This window comes from Haemorhous mexicanus, chromosome 21 (genome assembly GCF_027477595.1).
Source record: "Haemorhous mexicanus isolate bHaeMex1 chromosome 21, bHaeMex1.pri, whole genome shotgun sequence".
In the NCBI taxonomy this organism is placed as follows: Eukaryota; Metazoa; Chordata; class Aves; order Passeriformes; family Fringillidae; genus Haemorhous; species Haemorhous mexicanus.
The window spans coordinates 4,200,224-4,218,629 of record NC_082361.1 but is presented as its reverse complement, the minus strand read 5'-3'; the positions used below and the strand labels follow the sequence as shown (position 1 = coordinate 4,218,629).

The following is an 18,406-nucleotide window of genomic DNA, read 5'->3' as shown; positions in this document are numbered from 1 at the left end:
CAACAGGACACCCTGGTTAAAATTCAGCCTTAACTGCAACAGTGAATGCTCCTGTTTGGGCTTTTTCCCAGATTTCACAGCTGCCTCTCCACAACTTACTCAGCTTATAGCCTTGATCCATTTACCCACTATTTATAAATGCTCCCAGGTACATCAAACCCAACTTTCACCACAAATAAAGGACACCAGGTATAAAAATACAGCAGCTGAAGTTTATTAGAGATAAATTCTCCTACCTCCTTTAGCTGAGAAGCGAGTTGTTGTCTCTCCTTTGCAAGTCTGCCAATTTCATAATTTAACATTTGACTCTAGATGGGGGAAAAATTAAAGAGGAACCACCTTTAGCACCACCCATTTCCCATATACCTTTTTCCCCTCCTGTGCCCTAATTAACTTCCTACACATGTAGACTTGTTCAGACAGTCTTTTAGCATCAAATGTGTCTAAAGAAGCCAATCAGTTTCTTGGAAAGCTGTTCCCATATTTAGGCATTGCAAAACACAGTACCAGATCCTACATATTTTGCAACTGAGAAATGGTCTGCCACCAGAAATCTCTCATTTGGCATAAATGCCAAATTCTTAGACAAAAAAACTGGAAAACTTCAAGTGCAACACATACTCCAAAATCTCATATCATGAGGTATTTTCCTGTATTTTCAGTAAAACAAAACCAGAGCTCTGAAACATATAATCAATTTAAACCATTAGGATTTATAAAAATGGTTCCATTAAAATCTAATTAGTGACAGAACCAAGTGAAGGCTACTGAATGACAGAGCAACAAGTGGCATGATCAACCAATTGAAAATACTGGCATAGATAAACAAAAAAATTCCTGATGCAAAGTTCTCTATTCCCTCTCATGGTGCTACCAACTTTTCCATGAGTTGAAAAAGTAGGTGAAGAAGGAGTGACATGAAAAAGCAGAGGTGGTTTTGTGTTATGAACACAAAACCACAAAGAGGATTAAAACTTGTCCTGCTACCTCTCTCTTCTCACATCTGTGCATGGCACGCTCTCGAGAGAGCATGTCCAGCTTCTGATCCAGAGCTTCTTTCTTCTTCTGAATGTCCTGGTCACAGTCACCTGGCTTTCGTTCTGTAATAAACCAAAGGAGGAACAGAAAAGCAGTCACAGTAACTGCAAATTGAACAAATGCATTTTTTGCTGCATTTTCCCATTTTCTATTCAAGTTTGATCTTGTACAATGATGACAATGAGAACTGCTTCCAACTGTAGCTCTCAAATGCTGCATTGCTTCTAAAATGATGGCTTTAACATGTATGCAATGTAATTTCTTAAAGAAAAAGGTCACTTTGCTTATTTTTTTCCCTTTTCCTTAGATCCTGGCTCATACATAACCACCACTTCCCCACTAGGACTGAGAAAAAACAATGTTTTATGAAATACTATTTTAGAAAAATCCTCCTTCTCACAGGACACATAATCCCATGTGGAAAACATCACCAAGCTCTTAAGAGAAGAATGAAGAAAAGTCTGATTTCCATGTTACTTACTCATTCTGTGTTCAACTTGCTTATCCAGGCTGAATCCTCGCACTTCATTGTTGATTGATTTTTCAGGACCAAGTCTCACTAATTTGATATCACCACAATTTCCTGTTTACAAAATCAGAGTCAAAATACTCTTAAATTACTCCAACTGTCTCTATGCTTTGCTATGACAATTTTAAAAAATATAAAACATCATGGATATCAAACAAGGCTTTTCTAATTATCTGGAGTTTTCAACACTTCACTTGTACTTAAATGCAGCTACAAAAAATTCAGTAATTCCAAACTCTAAAAAATAAAGATGTTGCCCACATTTTAGTTGTGGCTAACATTAAGAATGTTATTTTGAATTAATGAAACTTCCTCTTATTCTCTTATTTATCTAAAACTTCCAGAATTCCTAACTTGGACAATGCTGAGTCCCATCAAGTAATGCAATTGGTAAGTCAATACCAAAATAACATTTGGGTACAATGCAGATATTTTTCCCCTTGCCACAAACTAGATGTCTTTAACAGAATTCATCTACTTTGTGTTAGTCACAAACTGGGAGGAGAAAAAATGAGTAGCTTAGACATATCAAAATTTTCACCAGTCTGTTTCCCATGTCCCACAAAGTCCAATTTTATTCAAAATAAAGGCAAGGGACTTGTGTACAAATCCCCAAAGAGTACTTAAAAACTGATGAACTTTAACAGCATGAGGAAAGGGTCCATGTCTATAGAAAACAAAGTGTAACTTATTAAAAAAACCTCACAATACACCTTTCAGAAAAGCACATTAAAGTTAACAGTAAGGGGATGTAGCAGTCATGTTCTGCAAGAGGAAGAAGCTGCTCAGAGGAGTGTGCAAGTACAGCACACGACCAACTGCTTCAGTTCCTCCTCCAGGTTTTGCCCATTTAACATTAAAACAATTAAAAAACAAACCATACCCAAAGGCTCCTGTTTGTTTTGGCATTTTTCCTTAAATGCAATGATGATCTTTTTCATGAGTTCATCAACAGCAGCATTTGATGGTGCACACACTAGAAAACGGTTTGGCTTAATCTTGGAATTTTTTTTCCGAGCTGTTTTCTCATTCCTAGTGTTCTGTGGATTAATTAACAACAAACAAGCTCTTTAGATTGTTTTCACCTGAGACTGAGAATCCAGACTGTACATTCATCTGAACCAAACCCCAGCACAGTACCACATTCACTTACTTCTCTCAAAACACGGGACAGGAGTCCCACAATGGTTTTTGATTTCCCTGTCCCAGGTGGTCCATGGATAAGGCAGATTTTGGGAAGTCCTGGGTGCTGCTTTACCATGGCATAAGCTGTCTCAATGGCTCTCTTCTGATCTTCATTGTATTCATTCATATATGAAACCTGAAGGAACAGACAGGGCAAAAAAATAATGAATTCATATTGATCACACCTTCCACATCAACTTTCTATACTTTCAGAATGTCCTCACCTCTCTAGCTAGAACTCAAAAGCTGGAAGGGCAGGGAAGCTTTTGATTCTAAGTTTGTTCTAGACACACACCCAATCCTCACCTGAGTTGTAACAAAGGTTTTGTTCACCCCCCACACCTTTATTTTACAATACCTTTTCCATCCTATGTTTTATTTCCTGAAAATTCCCCAGTAAGGGCAAAGAAAACTGAAAGCAGTTTGAAGCTCACTATAACCACAGAGCACAAACACCTGAGCAAGTTCAGACTCTCCTCCTCCAGCCCAGCAGCCAACTCTGAAGAGGGCAGTGTCTCAGTGCTTTTGAAATATGGCTATTTTCTCTTGGTCATCTCAAAAGCCAGCATGAAAAACCAAACCTGCAAAACTCATGAGGCCCAAAAGCTTTTTCTATTAACCCTGGCACTCCCAGCTGCACAACTTACAGCACTCCCTGAGGCGACAGGCAGATCTCTGGGACAGAAGTCATTGTAACTTGGAGTTATGATGGGTCTAACCAGGGGGCTCCTGCTCAGCAGCAGGAGACCTTTGAACTTTCTGTGTGTGGTCACCAGGGAGCCAACCACCACACACTTCACTTGCTTACGGATGAAGAATGACAAATTGCCTTGGGTTTGCACAGTAAGATGACAGGCAGTTTGCTGCTCTTTTTGTCCTGTTAAAAAAGAATAAAAAAACCAAGTTGTTAATTCAAAAACTATCCAAATCATTAACTGAAAGATACTCCAGTAAGTTACTCAATGAATTCACCAGAACAAGATGCCGTCTTCTGCTAGGAAATTAACAAATAATTCTTGCAAAACCCCAACACTTCCCCACCCCACCAAAAAAAAAAAAGACCAAACAAAAAGCCAGTGCTCTGTACAACTACTCAGATCCCTGCTTTAATAAGGCAGGTTCTGGGTACTTGGTAATCCTGGTAATTCAGTTTCCCAAAGACACTGACAGTTTTAGACAGAGAGAGCACAGAAGTTCATGGCACTTCCTATCTCCTGGCAATACCATCCTAAAGACGTGAGCAGAACGTTTATTCATCATTAGCTTCTGCTTTTACATGAAATTCTTGAAAAATGATGGACAGCAGGGCTGCAGCTTCAGTTCCTGATTTTTACAAAGCTTCTAGCATGGAACAGACCTGCTGCAGAGGAAAAACAATTCCATTTCCTCTGAGGCCAGTGGTACATTACAATTACCAACAGCTATGAAGAAGCACTTTATGGCACCAAGAAGGACCCCAATTTTATTTCTAGCCCTGCTACTCACTATTTGCATAGCCAGATGCACGAGCAAAATGTGTTACAAGGCCAACATGATTCACTGTGTGGTACTCCATCCCACTTTCTTCCCCAAAAGTGTCCTTCTCCTTGTGGACCTTCAAAAGGATTAAGTCATCCTCCTTCGGGTGAAGCTGCCTTGCCAAATCACTCTCTCGTAGATGAGCTACCCAAAAGACAAATTAAAATCAAAAGGTTGAAAAGAAAATGGTTCCATTTTCTACATGTCTGCAGAAGTACTGTTAACTTTTTAAAGCTGTTAAAGGCCATAGGAAAAGATTATTGTGAAAATTTTAACTCCATCCTGCACTCTTAAGCCTGAGCACAGCACTGTATAAAAACAGAGCAAGTCAAGAACAACATTATCAAAACAAGCTTAAAAAAAAATCCCAGATGAGAGAGATGGAAGGTACAAATTCCCTGTAAAATACATGGTTCTCTTACAGGCATTCTGTAGAATAGCAAAGTTGAAATCCTTTCTATATTTAAAGCAAACACAAAAAGTTCTGCCTCTGCCAGTTCACTATAATGCATCATCTACTTGAAAATCAGATTAAAAAAAAAACAACCCTCACCTGTAAAATGTGCTGTTTTCATGTCAGCAGAAAAGTTCTCTAAGTAGAAGTAATAACCTTTCTCTCTTACTTTCTGGTTTTCTACCCATTCTTGTGCCAGCTACATGTTGAAAAGGAAACAATAATACTTTGAAGGGTTTAGTGTATCAGAATGACTCAAAGGGCAAATAAATGAAATAATGCTATAAGACTGTCAAGTAAATATATCAAGAGTCTTACTAATTTCTTTTCTTTCACATAAACATACTCATTACATATAAACACACAGGGCAAACAAAAGTTCTTCCCTGCCACTCACCCAGTTCATGTACTTTCTTAAACTTCTTCACAACTACTCTGAGTCTTCCCCAATTGCATTTTCACCTTAAATATCAGTATTAACCTGGCATTGGCTTTATTTTCCACCTTATTTCTATAGAAGAAGTGATGCAATGACTGAACTTGAAAGCATTCAGACATTAATTGAAGGAAGAGTTTTTTGTCACTATTAAGCTATAAACCAACAAAGACTGGGAAAAAATACTTCCTGGATTAACCTTCCCTCTCATGTAAATTCTCAACAGAAACCAAAACCAGGTTTTCATCCTCTGCCATTGAAAGACCTCAGTTTCTTAAAGACTTCTGTTTTGAGCTTTATACACTATAGAGAGAGGAATCACATTCTTTGCCACTCCTCTTATTGTGGACGTGCACCAGGAAAAAAGAAACACTTCACTGAAGTGAGTAACTCTGGTCATCCCCAGTCTTAAACATAGCTGTTTGGATTATCTACCCCAAATTGCTCCTCTATTCTGATCTCTATCTGAATGTTTTCAAAGGTAAGTGGAGGACATGAACCAGGTTTTAATCTCTTGGTAAAATTTATCAGTGTTGATGAAACCAAACCAAAAGGCAGAAAGCTACTTACTGTTTCAAAGGCGTTGAGCATCATCAAGGGAAAAAATGTGTCAAAATACTCATTGTAGCCCTGAAATTGGGGAGGAACAGGGGCTACTATGGTCTGCAGAAGATGATTTGGAGTCCCAAAGTAGCTGAAGTTTGCAAACATTTCATAAGTCCACTTTAGGACTTGGTTAACAAAAATGCTGTAATCGCGCTGCTGGCCAAGAAAAGAGGAGGAGGTTTCTCGGCCAGGCCTCCTGGAAATATTTGAAGCATTGTCATAGTGTTTATTTTGTGACTGGAGAACATTACTGGAACTAAGGGGTTGGAAACTTGGAGATTTGCAGGTTGGATTGTCTGCTGGTGCAGGTTTTGGATACAGCGGTGGCCTGACCACGGCCGGTTTGGCCACGTTCACTTTGCTTTTTGAAGGTGGGGGCAACTTTCTGACATCTGCCAGGTCTTTGCTGAAGGCTGCGTTCCGTGAAGAACTCGCTGAGCTGAAAATTTTGGTAGTGGAAGGCTTTTTTATTTTAGGTGGTGGGAGAGAAGGCTTGGCAAACACATGATCTGCCCCTGGGCTGGTGGCTGGGTGTTTACTGCAGTACTCTCCAGGTTTTTCCACCTGCTCCACACAGTCTTTGTCCTTACATTTCACAACAGCTGAGAGTTCGTTCTGCTGAAGGCTTTCATCAACTTCCATTTCCTCTGGGGTCTTACTACCTACAGCAGCATCATTAACACTTTCCTCCTGAGAACATAACTCCATATCCACAGGATCTAACTGAGTTAAAAACAGATTATCATCACCTTCGTCACTGCTTTCATCTGATTTACACCCATTTTGCTTTGAAGTTTTCATCTCACACTCAGGCAGGACAGTGCAACCTTTTCCTGAAGACTCATCTTTATCACCTTCAAGTGCAGTGGAAGAGAGACTTGAATCCACTGGGACAGGAGGAACCACGACACTGTCACCCTTCCATTTGCTGTTCCAGTCTGAAGAATGAGGCATTTTAGAGGCATCTGCCACCTCCTCCACAGAGAGGCTCTCAAATTTTCTCTCACTGGCAGAAGGACAAGCAGCCTCTTCTTTTTTCTCCCTTTGGTATTCAACAGATTCTTTAATAGCTGCCAGTTCTAAACTTTGAGGCTTTTGTTCCACAGGTTTTGCACACGTTTTGGTAACTTTGTTTCTACTCTGCAAACTTCCTGCAGAATTTTTCACACTTCTTTTGGGCCTTCGATACTGCCGGTCTTGGCAAGCTAGCAGTTTTTTATTACCTTTCACAGACAAACGCTGAGCCTCGATCTGTTTGGTTCTCTTTTTCTGCGTGACTCCAATCCTGCCTGCAGCTTTGCCGTGGCTGCGCAGCAGAGCCAGGCTCTCCAGGGAGGGCTGGGACAGGTCGAACGCCTTGCGGGGGCCCTTCTTTAGGCCAAGCTTTTCTGCAGTTGTGGCTGGAGCAGGACTCTGCCGGACCTTCCTTGGAGGAACCACAGCAGGCATTGATCTGCCAGGCTGAGAACGTTCTGTCGTGCTTTGGAGTGTTTTATTTTTGGCTGTTTTAACAACGGGAGGTTTTTTAGGACTTCTCTGAACAGCCAGTGCTGATTTACATTTTGCTGTGGTCTTCTGTGGGCTTGTGCTCTTTTTCTTAAGGGCCAACTTTGAAGCTAATGAGATGGGAGATGTAGATGCTGTGGGTTCAGGCCCTTTTGAGTCCAGGGTGAAGCCTTTACCAGCACCTTTGTCTGCATATTTCTCCAGTTGACCTTTTGCCTCTTCCTTGCCAACTGATTCTTCCAAGGTTGAATTAGTCACCTCTGTTGTATCATCAGCCTCTTTCTGATAAGAAGTATCGTCTGTCTGCTTTTCTATTGAGCTTGCTGCCTCTTCCATGGTGTCATCACTAAAGTAATGCAGATCATAGCCCCAGTCATTTAAGTTATCATTCAGGCAGTCATCTGAATTACTTGTCTCGGGTGCTGGTGAAACACAATCTCGTTTATATTCCTGAGTTGCTTCCACAGCATACGCCTGAGTATCTTGCCAGGCCGAGAAAACCTCATCTTCTGTTTCAAATTCAAAGTACTGAGAATCGCAGTCATCCAGTAACATGGGAGAGCCTGGAGACTTTGATTCTCTTTTATTGTCACTATCAGAAGTGCTGCTGGAAGTTGAAGATGGCTCTGCACACACATTTTCATTCTTGGTTTTTGTTTTCTCCTTCTCAGCCACACTTTTTTCTTCATCAGAAGAGTCTGAAATGACAATGACTTGATTGCAAGGCGGATCTCCAGCACTGGGACACTTGGTACTTTGGCCCTCGTTGGAAGATCTTACAGAACCTTTCACTTTCCTTTTAATATCAGACACATTGTGGTACACTGAGCTTTCCTGGTTGGATGCAATGGGAAAATTAACACTTTTGGCATAAGCAGCTAAAGATAATTTACTGAGTTCTCTATCAACCTGGGAGTCTGATAAATCTTCATCTTTAGAAACCGTCTTCACAAAATTCTCCTCTTTCTTCCCCACTGAACTGTTTTCCCTCCTGAAATATTCTGAAAACTCAAGCAACCTGTCACTTGATTCATGCTTCACTGACAGTGGCCTGATCATATCCCTCTTGTTTTCAGAGCTAAATGGAAAACAACCGTACGCTGAAATTTTATCCCTACAAAAGGTCTCCGAAAATTGATTTTTGCAGTCATCTTTATCCAAATCATTTAAATGAGGCTGCTCCTGGTTTGAAGTTTGCACATCAGTGCTCCTCTTAAAGAAAGACAGCAATGATGCACCCGATTTTTCTTCTGTTGATACCTTTTTCAGCAAGGTGTCATTACGCCCTAAAAGTAAACTACTGTCATCTTCCTTCCCTTGCACACCAGCTTCATTTCTAGAGGAGTTAGAGGAATCCAGTGATGCTTCCTTGGACATCTGTTTAGTGGGGACCAGTCTGGACTGGAGCACACTGTTTGCACTTGTCTCTTGCATACTTTTGCAACTCCTTGAAGATGGAGAATCAAGATGAGTCTGAGCAGATGGATACGGTGGTGTTTTGGATTCTGCTTTGTGTTTCACTTCTAACTCTCTGCCTCTCCTGAAATCTGAATGCTCGGTATTTGAATTGAAGTACTGATCATCCATATTGCATTTCCCTGCCACAAGATCAGAGCTCCTATTTTCCTGAACTTTCCCACATACTTTTGTTGCCAAAGAGTTCTGTGGGAAGACAAACTCCTGAGCTGTCAAGTCATTAGGCTCCTTTTTAATATTCACCAAGAGGCCTTCTGTGGATGTGCAAGATGTTGAACTTCTACATGCATCTCTACATTCCTCTTCCCAGGCATTCTTTCTCCTATAGAAAGGGCTCTCTTGACAATCTTTGCCTTCCTTTGACATGGCAAATGGTGAATAAAGGTCCCTCCTTTCATGTCCACTCGTCTTGTATCCATCATCACACACATTCCTCTCCTGCTTTGTAGAGACAGTCGGCAAAACTGTTGAGCTTGAACCGTTCCCTCCAGCCAAAGAGGTGCTCAGTGCTTTGCCCTTTATACTTCTTATAACTTGCTTCAAACACATTTGCAGCTCCTGAGTCTCCTGGCTGCTCAGCTGCCAGCCCACAGCTCGATTTCCCCGCAGGAGGAGGTTGAGTTTGTCCAGGTACTGCTTGCAGAGGGCATGCTGGCCGATCTGGTAGCCCTCCTTGAGCAGGCTGCGGATGAGCTGCACGCAGGCGTGCTGCACCGAGCTGGGCGCCTGGAAGGACCCGGCAGCCGAGCCCTTGGCAAACAGCCCCGGCACCTTCTCGCTGCACCGAGTGAAGGCTCTGCTTGGGAGCGTGGCACACCTCACCACTGCCTCCACCCACTCCTGGGAGCTGATCCACAGCAAATGCAGGCACTTCTTGCTTCTGTGCAGCTCAACAATGGACACCAAGATGAGGAGGAAGAACTCGGAGATTTTGTCGCACTCCTGGAATCTTTCGATGAGAATATCTTTGATTTCTGAGCAGAGGTAGTGGATGACCTCTACTATATAGGCTACACCCAAGTCCTTGAGATCCATAAGGGACTGAACAAAAGGGATGAACCAGAGGAACGTGCTGTGATGGACACGCATGTCTCTGCCAATGTCAGACTGAAGCATGTTAGCCAGGCTCTGCATATCTTCATACATGTTGGGGCAGTACTCTGGGCAAATGGCAGCCTTCCAGCCAGCATCCTGAAAAATAAATCCATCACACAACAGCCTCAGTGATATGCAGAGCTTAATATGACAGCTTTCTTGTAGCCAAGCTTTTTTGTTACTTCCTTTCATATATTTGTTCAATAAACAGTAACAGCTCTTATATCCCAATGTAAGTCATTAAAAAAATGCAAAAAATTAAGAGCACACAGATGTAATAAGGAACAAATTTCCTAAAACATTACCTATGAAAATGGTGTGAAGTAGTAGCTCCTTCAAAAAACATTGTGAACTATGCAAAGACACTGTCACGCTGACATAAACTCAGATAATCAAAAACACTTTAAAAGACACTTCAAAAATGCAATACATTGACATCAAGAGATGAACACACTTGGAAATGTTCATTCTTGACATCATTAAGTGACCCCAGTTCAAAGAAAAGGAGTATAAAATACTGGTTTAATACCTTTTGAGGCTTTTCTGTGTTATAATTATACACAATCTGACTGCAAGACATTATGTCATCACCATAGTCTGACTCTGGTTCAGCTTTTGTCCTGAAAAGAAACACAGATTACTACAGACTCACACAATTAAAGCCCTGAGAAACTCAGGACAGATGTTGCTTTTTAGATACCAAGTGAGCATTAGAACTTGTCAGTGATAAAACACACCAGTGAAAAGGTACCATATTTAAAAGTGTAGAGCTTGTTTTATCCAGCCTGTAAGAGATGGGGGAAGTGACAGTCTCAGGAAAAAGCTTTCTACTGAGTCGTGGATTTGCCTACGTAGAATAAATGCCCAGAATGCCATCGACTGAAAATTCATTTACCAAACCTTGAACATGGCAATTTTCATTAACCTCCAGTACAAGTTGGTTGCAGCACTAAATAAGCACAGAACAGTTAACAGTCTTCCCAATTCAGGAAAAAAATTCCTAATAAGTTCAACACAGACACCAGAGTTACCAAAGACAAGTGAGCATGTATTTTTTCGAAGGAACATCACAATTCTAGGAGAACTACTTCAACTTTACTTTGCTTGAAGTTGGAAAGATGATATTGTTTTAACTGCCATCTACCTCCCCCAACACAAATTACAGCAGCAGTGACAAGAACTGACCTCCTAAAGCTACTGCGAATATTTTTGATTTCATTGTTGTAGCTGACACTGTTGATTATGGTTTGAAAGGCTTGGACAGGATCAATCAGCTGACCCCAAACTTTAGACCCGAGCTGATCCAAAATAACCATGAAACAGTGTAGAGCAGGCCAGAAGGGGTCAGTGGAATCATCTAAAACACAAAAGGAACAGTGGAGACGGTTGAAATGCAAGTCCTGGACATTCTTAGGCTAAGCAGAAATTGGAAGAGCTGGTTCTCATTGGTTTTTCTAAAATATCAATAGAAAAGTATTCTAGCAATTTGCAACTGTAACTTTGTACTGGAAAAAGGATTTAAAAAGTCAAGCTCCCTCATTTGTACAGAGACACTGCTCTTTAGGAAGTCTTAAATCAACAGGAGCCTGGATGCCCATTATTAATATTAAATAATACTGATATTTCCCCACTCTATGAAACTGATTCTTTCACACTGGTTTTTGCAGGGGTGTGCTAAGAAGTGGCATATCTTACACAGTTCTTTATACTTTCACTTACACAGCTAGTTTATACTTCACATTTATACTAGAAACAAATGTTTCTTTCAAGTGTGTTCTTACTCTTTCACGTAAGAAAATATCATACCCTCAATCACAAAGTTTATAAAAATCTGCTTATTGAAGAGGCAATCCTGGTCTTGAGGTCACAAGGCCATTTCCAGACTATGCCATAGTAACCCATGGGGTTACTAAGTCTAAAATCTAAAGTCTAAATTTACAGCTGCAAAAGGGGGTCCCCTCAAATGGACAGATGGAAGAGTCAAATTTTAAGGCAAATTGCAGCAATTCAGAAGGAGTTTCTTTACTTTAGGACTCAAAATTTAAACTTCATGCCACAATGAAACGAGCACTCTGTGTGCACATTCAGTCTGTACATTAAATTAAAACAGTGATAGAAATTAGAGCTATTCCTATCAAAACCTCTAAGCCAGATTTAGCAAAAGCACCACATCCCTTCTCCACTCCAGACTTTGGATGTCATCTTGCAGTATTTGTCAGTATTGCCCACATATTGCACCTTTCAAAAGATAAATAGGCCTCAGGTAAAATTACCTCTCATTACACTACTAAGAACTTAACAAGGAATTTCCTGCAGATGAAAAATGAGCTATGAACTGTCTTAATCTCAGCATCAAAACTAGTTACCAGCTGCTTCTTTCTCCATAGTGTGAAGTATAGACTGCATGAAATCATTTTGTTTGTCTGGGCCCAGTAACAAAGAGTCCATAGCTTGTTCTTCCAGCACTGACAGCAACATGCAGATTCCTGCAGAAAGAAAAAACCAGAAGCAACCTGTCTATATATTTGAAAAAATACACAGCACCTATGAATTTGTACTGCTCTGACTTGAAAGAACTGCTTACAAATGGGAGACTACACAAACTCATTTCTGATCATAAATACTCACCCAGCCAATAGTTCTTGTAGTTAGCTGTATCATACAAATGAGCTGGCAGAAGGATGAGTTTACCCTTTTCAAACATTGAAGAGCTGTAAATATCTGGGTTCTCAAAAAGCCCCAACTCAATAACTCTGAACAAACAAGTCAGCACTTCCTCTAAGTCATAGTAATCATCCCTGTCAACCTTTCCTAAATTCCTTGCTGTTAGGATGGCCCATCGACGAATCTAAGGATTGAAACAAATAGTTTTATGTTAATAAAAAGAACAAATAAATTCTGTAAGAGGAAGCACTGCTATTACAAATGGGACAAAGGCATATTTTTGCTAATAATTAAAAATAAGTCCTCAAGATAATCTTCGAAATGGGCTTGCTGTATCTACAAGATGATGTTGGTGACAAGGAAGCTAAAATTCAGGGTAACACCTATAAAGAAAATTCCTTGGGATTTAAGTGCAACAGTTGGTTTGTACTAATTTTATGTTATTTACATGTAACTGACCAAGATAGTCTAATGAGAGAACTACTTATTGTAACAGAGGTCAAGTTTTATTTACAGATAAATGCACCACATATTTTCTAAAATCATGCAAGACAGCACTCAATCCCTTCACTATTAACATGTGCACATAACCAGGATTTAGCAGAACAGAAAAAGAAACTTACCACCTCATTTGGGTGTACCAAGAAGAGATAAATTCCTGGGTACTTCTCAAAGACCTGAAAGGAGTCTTGACTTAGTTCCATTCTGCAGAGCACTTCTACACACAGCTCACCTAAAAGGGTGAGATATTTAACAGTAAGGACTAAATTTAGAGGCTCACAAAAAAAAAGTGTATTTAGTATCAAAATAAATATATACACTGTTCCTCTGGTTTAACTACTGCTCATTTTCACCTCCTGCAGTGGAACACCACCATTCCCTTCCACAGGGATATGATCAGATACATACTGACTTTCTCATGCAGCAGCAGGTATGGGTATTTCAGTATTTCCAGCAGGGGCACTCGCAGGTTGTTCTCAAAATTTGGGCCCACATAACCAGACAGAGGTGTCTCCCCATGCTCATCAACCAGAAACAGCTCATCTTCTCCTGTTTCCTCATTCATGGATTTCTCCATGTGGGCAATGAGGCGGGAGGTTTCCAAGTCCCACAGGTCCTATGCAGTGGGGCAAAACAACAATCAAAGTGTACTTGTGAAAAAAGTGATTAAGGACATTTATTACCACATGCAGATAATTAATTACATGTTCAAAAACTGAAATCTCATTTTGAAAAGTTTCTTTCTATGCATGGTCCAAAACAGTAAAGCTTTGAAATGGAATTCAGCTAGGCAAAGCACAAATCTCTCACTTAAAAGTTGAGACTACAAAGTTATTTTTAAAAGAATAACCTTCAAACCAGATGCAATTTCACAATTCTGTTAATATTCATTAAAATACTTATTTTAGTCATAAAACTTGGTTCCACTGGCCAATACACAGAAAGACACAATACAGGGAAAAATCTTATTTAGGAAGCTAGGAAAAGCAATTATAAAATCTTGCCTTCTTACAGATTTTGCAATTAGTGGAAGGAAAAGAACAAAAACTATGCAAAGAGACTGACTGATTTGCTGGATATTTGTAGGGATTCACCCACTTACTCATCTTAAGTAACTGCTCCAAACCTCAATTAGACACCAAGTTTATTCACTGCAGTAAATGGACACAAAAAGGAACTTGCAGTAGGTCCAGACACTTCTCATATTTCCAGTCACATGGAATTGCACTCCAGAGCAATCTAGCTGACCAATCTAAAGAGCAACCTTTTACACTATGATCAATTAGCTAAGAACACATACTTTCCATACACTGAAGGGAAAATAAGCTAATAATATAATAAGCTTTATAAAATGCTTTCCTAAAATATAAAATTGTATACTACTAAGGGAGGACTACAAAAGAGGTTTAAATTTTTTTGATTAATTGCACAGTCTTGCAAGGTCTGATGTCTGAAATTCAAAAATCAGAGAAAACGACAAAGTGAAGTGAAAGAGAAGTGAAAGCAAACAAAAACAGGAACAAACCAACAACTGAAGAGAAACCAGCGGAAAAGTGAAAACACATTAAAGAAATGAGCTGTTAGTCTGGCAGATGTTCTTTGTTTCAGATGACAAACCATCTACAGCATGAAAGAAGTCCAAGCTATAGCTTCTAGTCAGCAACGTAAAACTACTGGTTTAGTTCTTGCTAATTTGAATATATGCAAAAGAGGACCTCTGTTTTACAATCACCAGTTTGCAACTCCATATGAAAAAGCAGACAGTTAAAAAGCAACACAACCTAATCCCAAAACCCAATAACACACAACCCCTCCCCTTCCACTGAGGCTGGGCCACGAAGCTTCTTAATTAATCTCTTAATTAATTACCTCGTGCAATCTTGGACATTCTTCTCTTGCTTTGTGATATTCAACCACACACTCCAGGCAGTAACAGAGGTCATCATTGGAGCCTTCAAAATCTTCCTGGGACAGCCTTTGAGCAGCATAGTGCTTCAGGAACTCGGTGGTGTCAGCACCACTCTGTGTGCACCATCGGCATGTGCTCATTCTGGGGGGGGCAAAGAAGCAACAATTAAAGCCCAAAGCCTTCAAGTGGCAAAATATTCCCTTTCAACCACAACAATTTTAAAGTGTGGGGAGTGTCAGGATTTCAGTTACTCATTAGCAACCTCCATGCAGGTGTTCTTACAACATCCAGGTGCATGCAGTTAAACAGATTAAAGCAATTAAAGGGACATCACACAAAAAATGCCTGTAGAAGGAACAGCACACAGTAAAAGTAAAGCACTGTAGCCAAATGTGCAAACTAGGGAAAAAAAGGGTGAAAACTCATTTTATATTAAAAAGAAAAATCTCCTTACCCACACATTGTATGATTTCCAGAACTACAATGCAAAGCTCTTTACATTATTTTACTGGTGTCTCTGGAATCTAGGTCTAGTGGTGTTAGTGTTCAGAAACACATAATCACAAAAATGATTATGTTGGTGCTTTTATTAAGAGCTCTGGGAATCAGGGGTATTTTCAACCCAAATCTGACTCCAACTATACATTCAAGATGAACATGTTTTTATATTCTACCGTTATATAACTTTCATGTTAATTATTAAACTTATATTGTTCTATTGTATACATAGATTTCAGCCAAGCATAGCCCCCCTTAGATTTCCAACACAGTTTCTCATGATTCTTCTTATGATTATACAATAATTATATTTAATTACTAAACAATCATCACATCTAACAATTATTTCATTTATCATAGTGCTTACGCAGGTGCGACACAAAGCCTAACATTTCAGAGTCTATTTTAACATTTTCCCAGGGCCCTACTATCAGAACTACAATGCAAAGCTCTTTATATTATTTTACTGGTGTCTCTGGAATCTAGGTCTAGTGGCACAGAGTTTAATTAGCTTCTTTCCTTAATCTCCTACTAGAATTTATAGGTCAACAAATCCCTGTTGTCACAAGCAAAGGATATTTATGCAGAACTCTCCTGTCTTTGTTATTTTTACAGACAGACTGCTAAAATTCTCACCACAGATTGCTTTCCTCCAAAAACAAAAAACCTTCACTAGACAGCAATGGAATCATCTCAGATCCTGCTAGCCTGAAGAATTCCACAGAACAGGAATCACGGAATGCTTTGGGTTGGAAGAGACCTGAAGGATCATTTCCTTCCATCCCCTGCCATGAGCAGGGACATCTCCCACTTCCAAGCACCATCCAAACTTTGGACACTTCCAGGGATCCAGAGGCAACCACAGCTTCTCTGGGCACACTGTGCCAAGGTCTCAGCATCCTCACAAGGAAAAACTTTCTCCTAATACTCAATCTAACCCTGCCCTCTGTCAGTTTGAATCCACACCCCCTTGTCCCACCACTACAGCTCCTGATGAAGGGTCCCTTCCCAGCTTCCTTGTAAGACCCTCCAGATAATGGAAGGCTGCAAAAGCAGGAACTCTTGAACTATACAAAAAGAAAGGTGGTAACTACTTTTATTCAGCATTAAAAAAGCAGATAAAGCCAAGCCATAAGTTTCTTCATGCATACACATATACTGGGAAAACCCAACAATTGTGGCATTTACCTTTGAAAAAAGCAGCTATTTGCTGTGCAGGTGTGCCAGGTCACATGGTGGGAAGGAGAACAGCGCTGCCCTGCAGCCAGGGAAGGGGCTGAGCCCTTCAGCCATACATGTCCTGAGTGCAGAGGGCAGAGCAGTATCCTCAGCAATCCACCCCCTGGTGACCAAGTCTCGGTGGTGTTTCAAAGATCTAGAGCAAAACAGAAATCAAACCACTGAATCATGGCATCAGTCTGGCTGGAAAAGGCCTCTGAGATCACTGAATCCAACCAAACACCACCTGGTCACCCAGAGCAGAGCACTGAGTGCCACATCCAGCTAAACCTCCAGGGATGGTGACCCCACCACCGCCCTGGGCAGCCCATTCCAACACTCAAATATCTAAGAACTCTTTCAGTGAAGGAATTCCTCCTGATGCCCAGCCTGAACCTTCCCTGGCACTGCTCGAGGCTCTGTCCACTCCTGTCACTCACTATCTGAGAGAAGAGGCCAACCCTCACCTGACAGAGCCTTTTTCCAGGTGGTAATGACTCCACAACCAAAGGTTGTAACGTAGGTACGTGTTTTATTCAGCGCTGGATGCAGGGGGAGAGCATCTTCCCAAATCCTGCGTACCCAATATTCACAAATCCTCTATTTATTCACCAAAAATCATGCATATTCTATAACGCCTATACATATTCAGTAGCTATCCCCGCCCATTTTCCACATGGTATGGAAATGAGCTACGACTGCGCAGTTTATGCTTTTTATTGAGTAGGTGGTCTTTAAATGAGTCTGGGGGCCTGACAAGATGAAGGCTCAAAGTATTCATGGTTGTTAAACTTTCGAACAGAAGTGTTCTTGCATCGAATTTTCTGGCAAGCTCAGCAGTTTTTATCAGGGGCGTGTATTATTTGCGAGCTCAGCAGAATTTTTATAGGTAACAAGTCTCCTTCGGAGGGTCCACTATCTCAGTCCCGTACGAGTAGAATAACGAATACCATATGTTAACATATATATTGCCTAAACTATCCTAAATTCTCTATTAACCCTTAAATCCCTTGCTTCAGTAGATCAGCAGAAATCTGTTCAGCTCACACTTAAGAACTGCTTTGGCATTTAGGTTAACACTTGCATTAATGCATTTCACGAAGCGGTAAGTCCGATATGCAAGAGAATCCCTTCTGTCATTCAAATGCGGATGTTTGCTTCGCTTTTCACTCGTAAAAGGCGTAAATATTTACCTATGCCCGTAGGGAATCGCTGCAAGGAGCATGGGCCGGCACACGAACGAACCCCAGCTGCGAGCAGCACCGTGCCCTGTAACGATGCTACCGACACCCCGCACCGCTGCGGAGCCTCGGCACCCGCGCACGGAACGCCCGAGCACCGAAAGCTCTTTCGGTTTCGCATTTGGAGCCGCCGCAGTCGCCCCGGTGCTGGCCCCATCGCAACCCCAACCCCAACCCCAATCCCAACCCCGGCAGCACCACCCGAGCGCCACCCTCGCCTCGCCCGCCCTGCCCGGTGCCCTCCGTTCCTTCCCGCCAAGCGGGACCCGGCCCGCCCTGAGGCGGCGTGAGGGACCGACACAAAAGGGCGTCCCGGCAGGAGCGCGGGCTCCGCGGCGGCGCGGCACCAGCTCCAAAGCGGTGCGGGGCGAGCGGACGGTCCCTGTGCTCATGGCTCGCTCCGCTCACCTCACGCCGCTCCCGCGGGCCCCGCGGGCCCCTCGGTCCGCCCGGCCCGGCCCGGCCCTCCCGGTGCCGCCGCTGCCGCCCTGAGCCCGCGGCGCTGCCCGCGCTTCCGGACGCGGCCGGAAGT

The 18,406-nt window shown here is 41.6% G+C and overlaps 1 protein-coding gene across 1 annotated transcript in view; it reads right to left on the bottom strand.

The window, feature by feature from the left end:
• The window catches only part of SETX (senataxin), a 28,407-nt gene extending 10,040 nt beyond the window's left edge, over positions 1 to 18,367 (bottom strand). Inside the window, exons 1-18 of the mRNA XM_059865497.1 lie at positions 18,283 to 18,367; positions 16,604 to 16,790; positions 14,878 to 15,058; positions 13,417 to 13,624; positions 13,131 to 13,240; positions 12,472 to 12,691; positions 12,210 to 12,329; positions 11,029 to 11,200; positions 10,373 to 10,463; positions 5,731 to 9,939; positions 4,824 to 4,923; positions 4,238 to 4,414; positions 3,400 to 3,629; positions 2,721 to 2,888; positions 2,451 to 2,607; positions 1,520 to 1,621; positions 988 to 1,100; positions 237 to 308 (exon numbers count right to left, since the gene is read on the bottom strand). Of these exons, the coding sequence (XP_059721480.1) occupies positions 237 to 308; positions 988 to 1,100; positions 1,520 to 1,621; positions 2,451 to 2,607; positions 2,721 to 2,888; positions 3,400 to 3,629; positions 4,238 to 4,414; positions 4,824 to 4,923; positions 5,731 to 9,939; positions 10,373 to 10,463; positions 11,029 to 11,200; positions 12,210 to 12,329; positions 12,472 to 12,691; positions 13,131 to 13,240; positions 13,417 to 13,624; positions 14,878 to 15,057 (6,429 nt within the window). The 5' untranslated portion in view covers position 15,058; positions 16,604 to 16,790; positions 18,283 to 18,367. The remainder of the gene's footprint in view (positions 1 to 236; positions 309 to 987; positions 1,101 to 1,519; positions 1,622 to 2,450; positions 2,608 to 2,720; positions 2,889 to 3,399; positions 3,630 to 4,237; positions 4,415 to 4,823; positions 4,924 to 5,730; positions 9,940 to 10,372; positions 10,464 to 11,028; positions 11,201 to 12,209; positions 12,330 to 12,471; positions 12,692 to 13,130; positions 13,241 to 13,416; positions 13,625 to 14,877; positions 15,059 to 16,603; positions 16,791 to 18,282) is intronic.
• Positions 18,368 to 18,406: the final 39 nt, after the last annotated feature.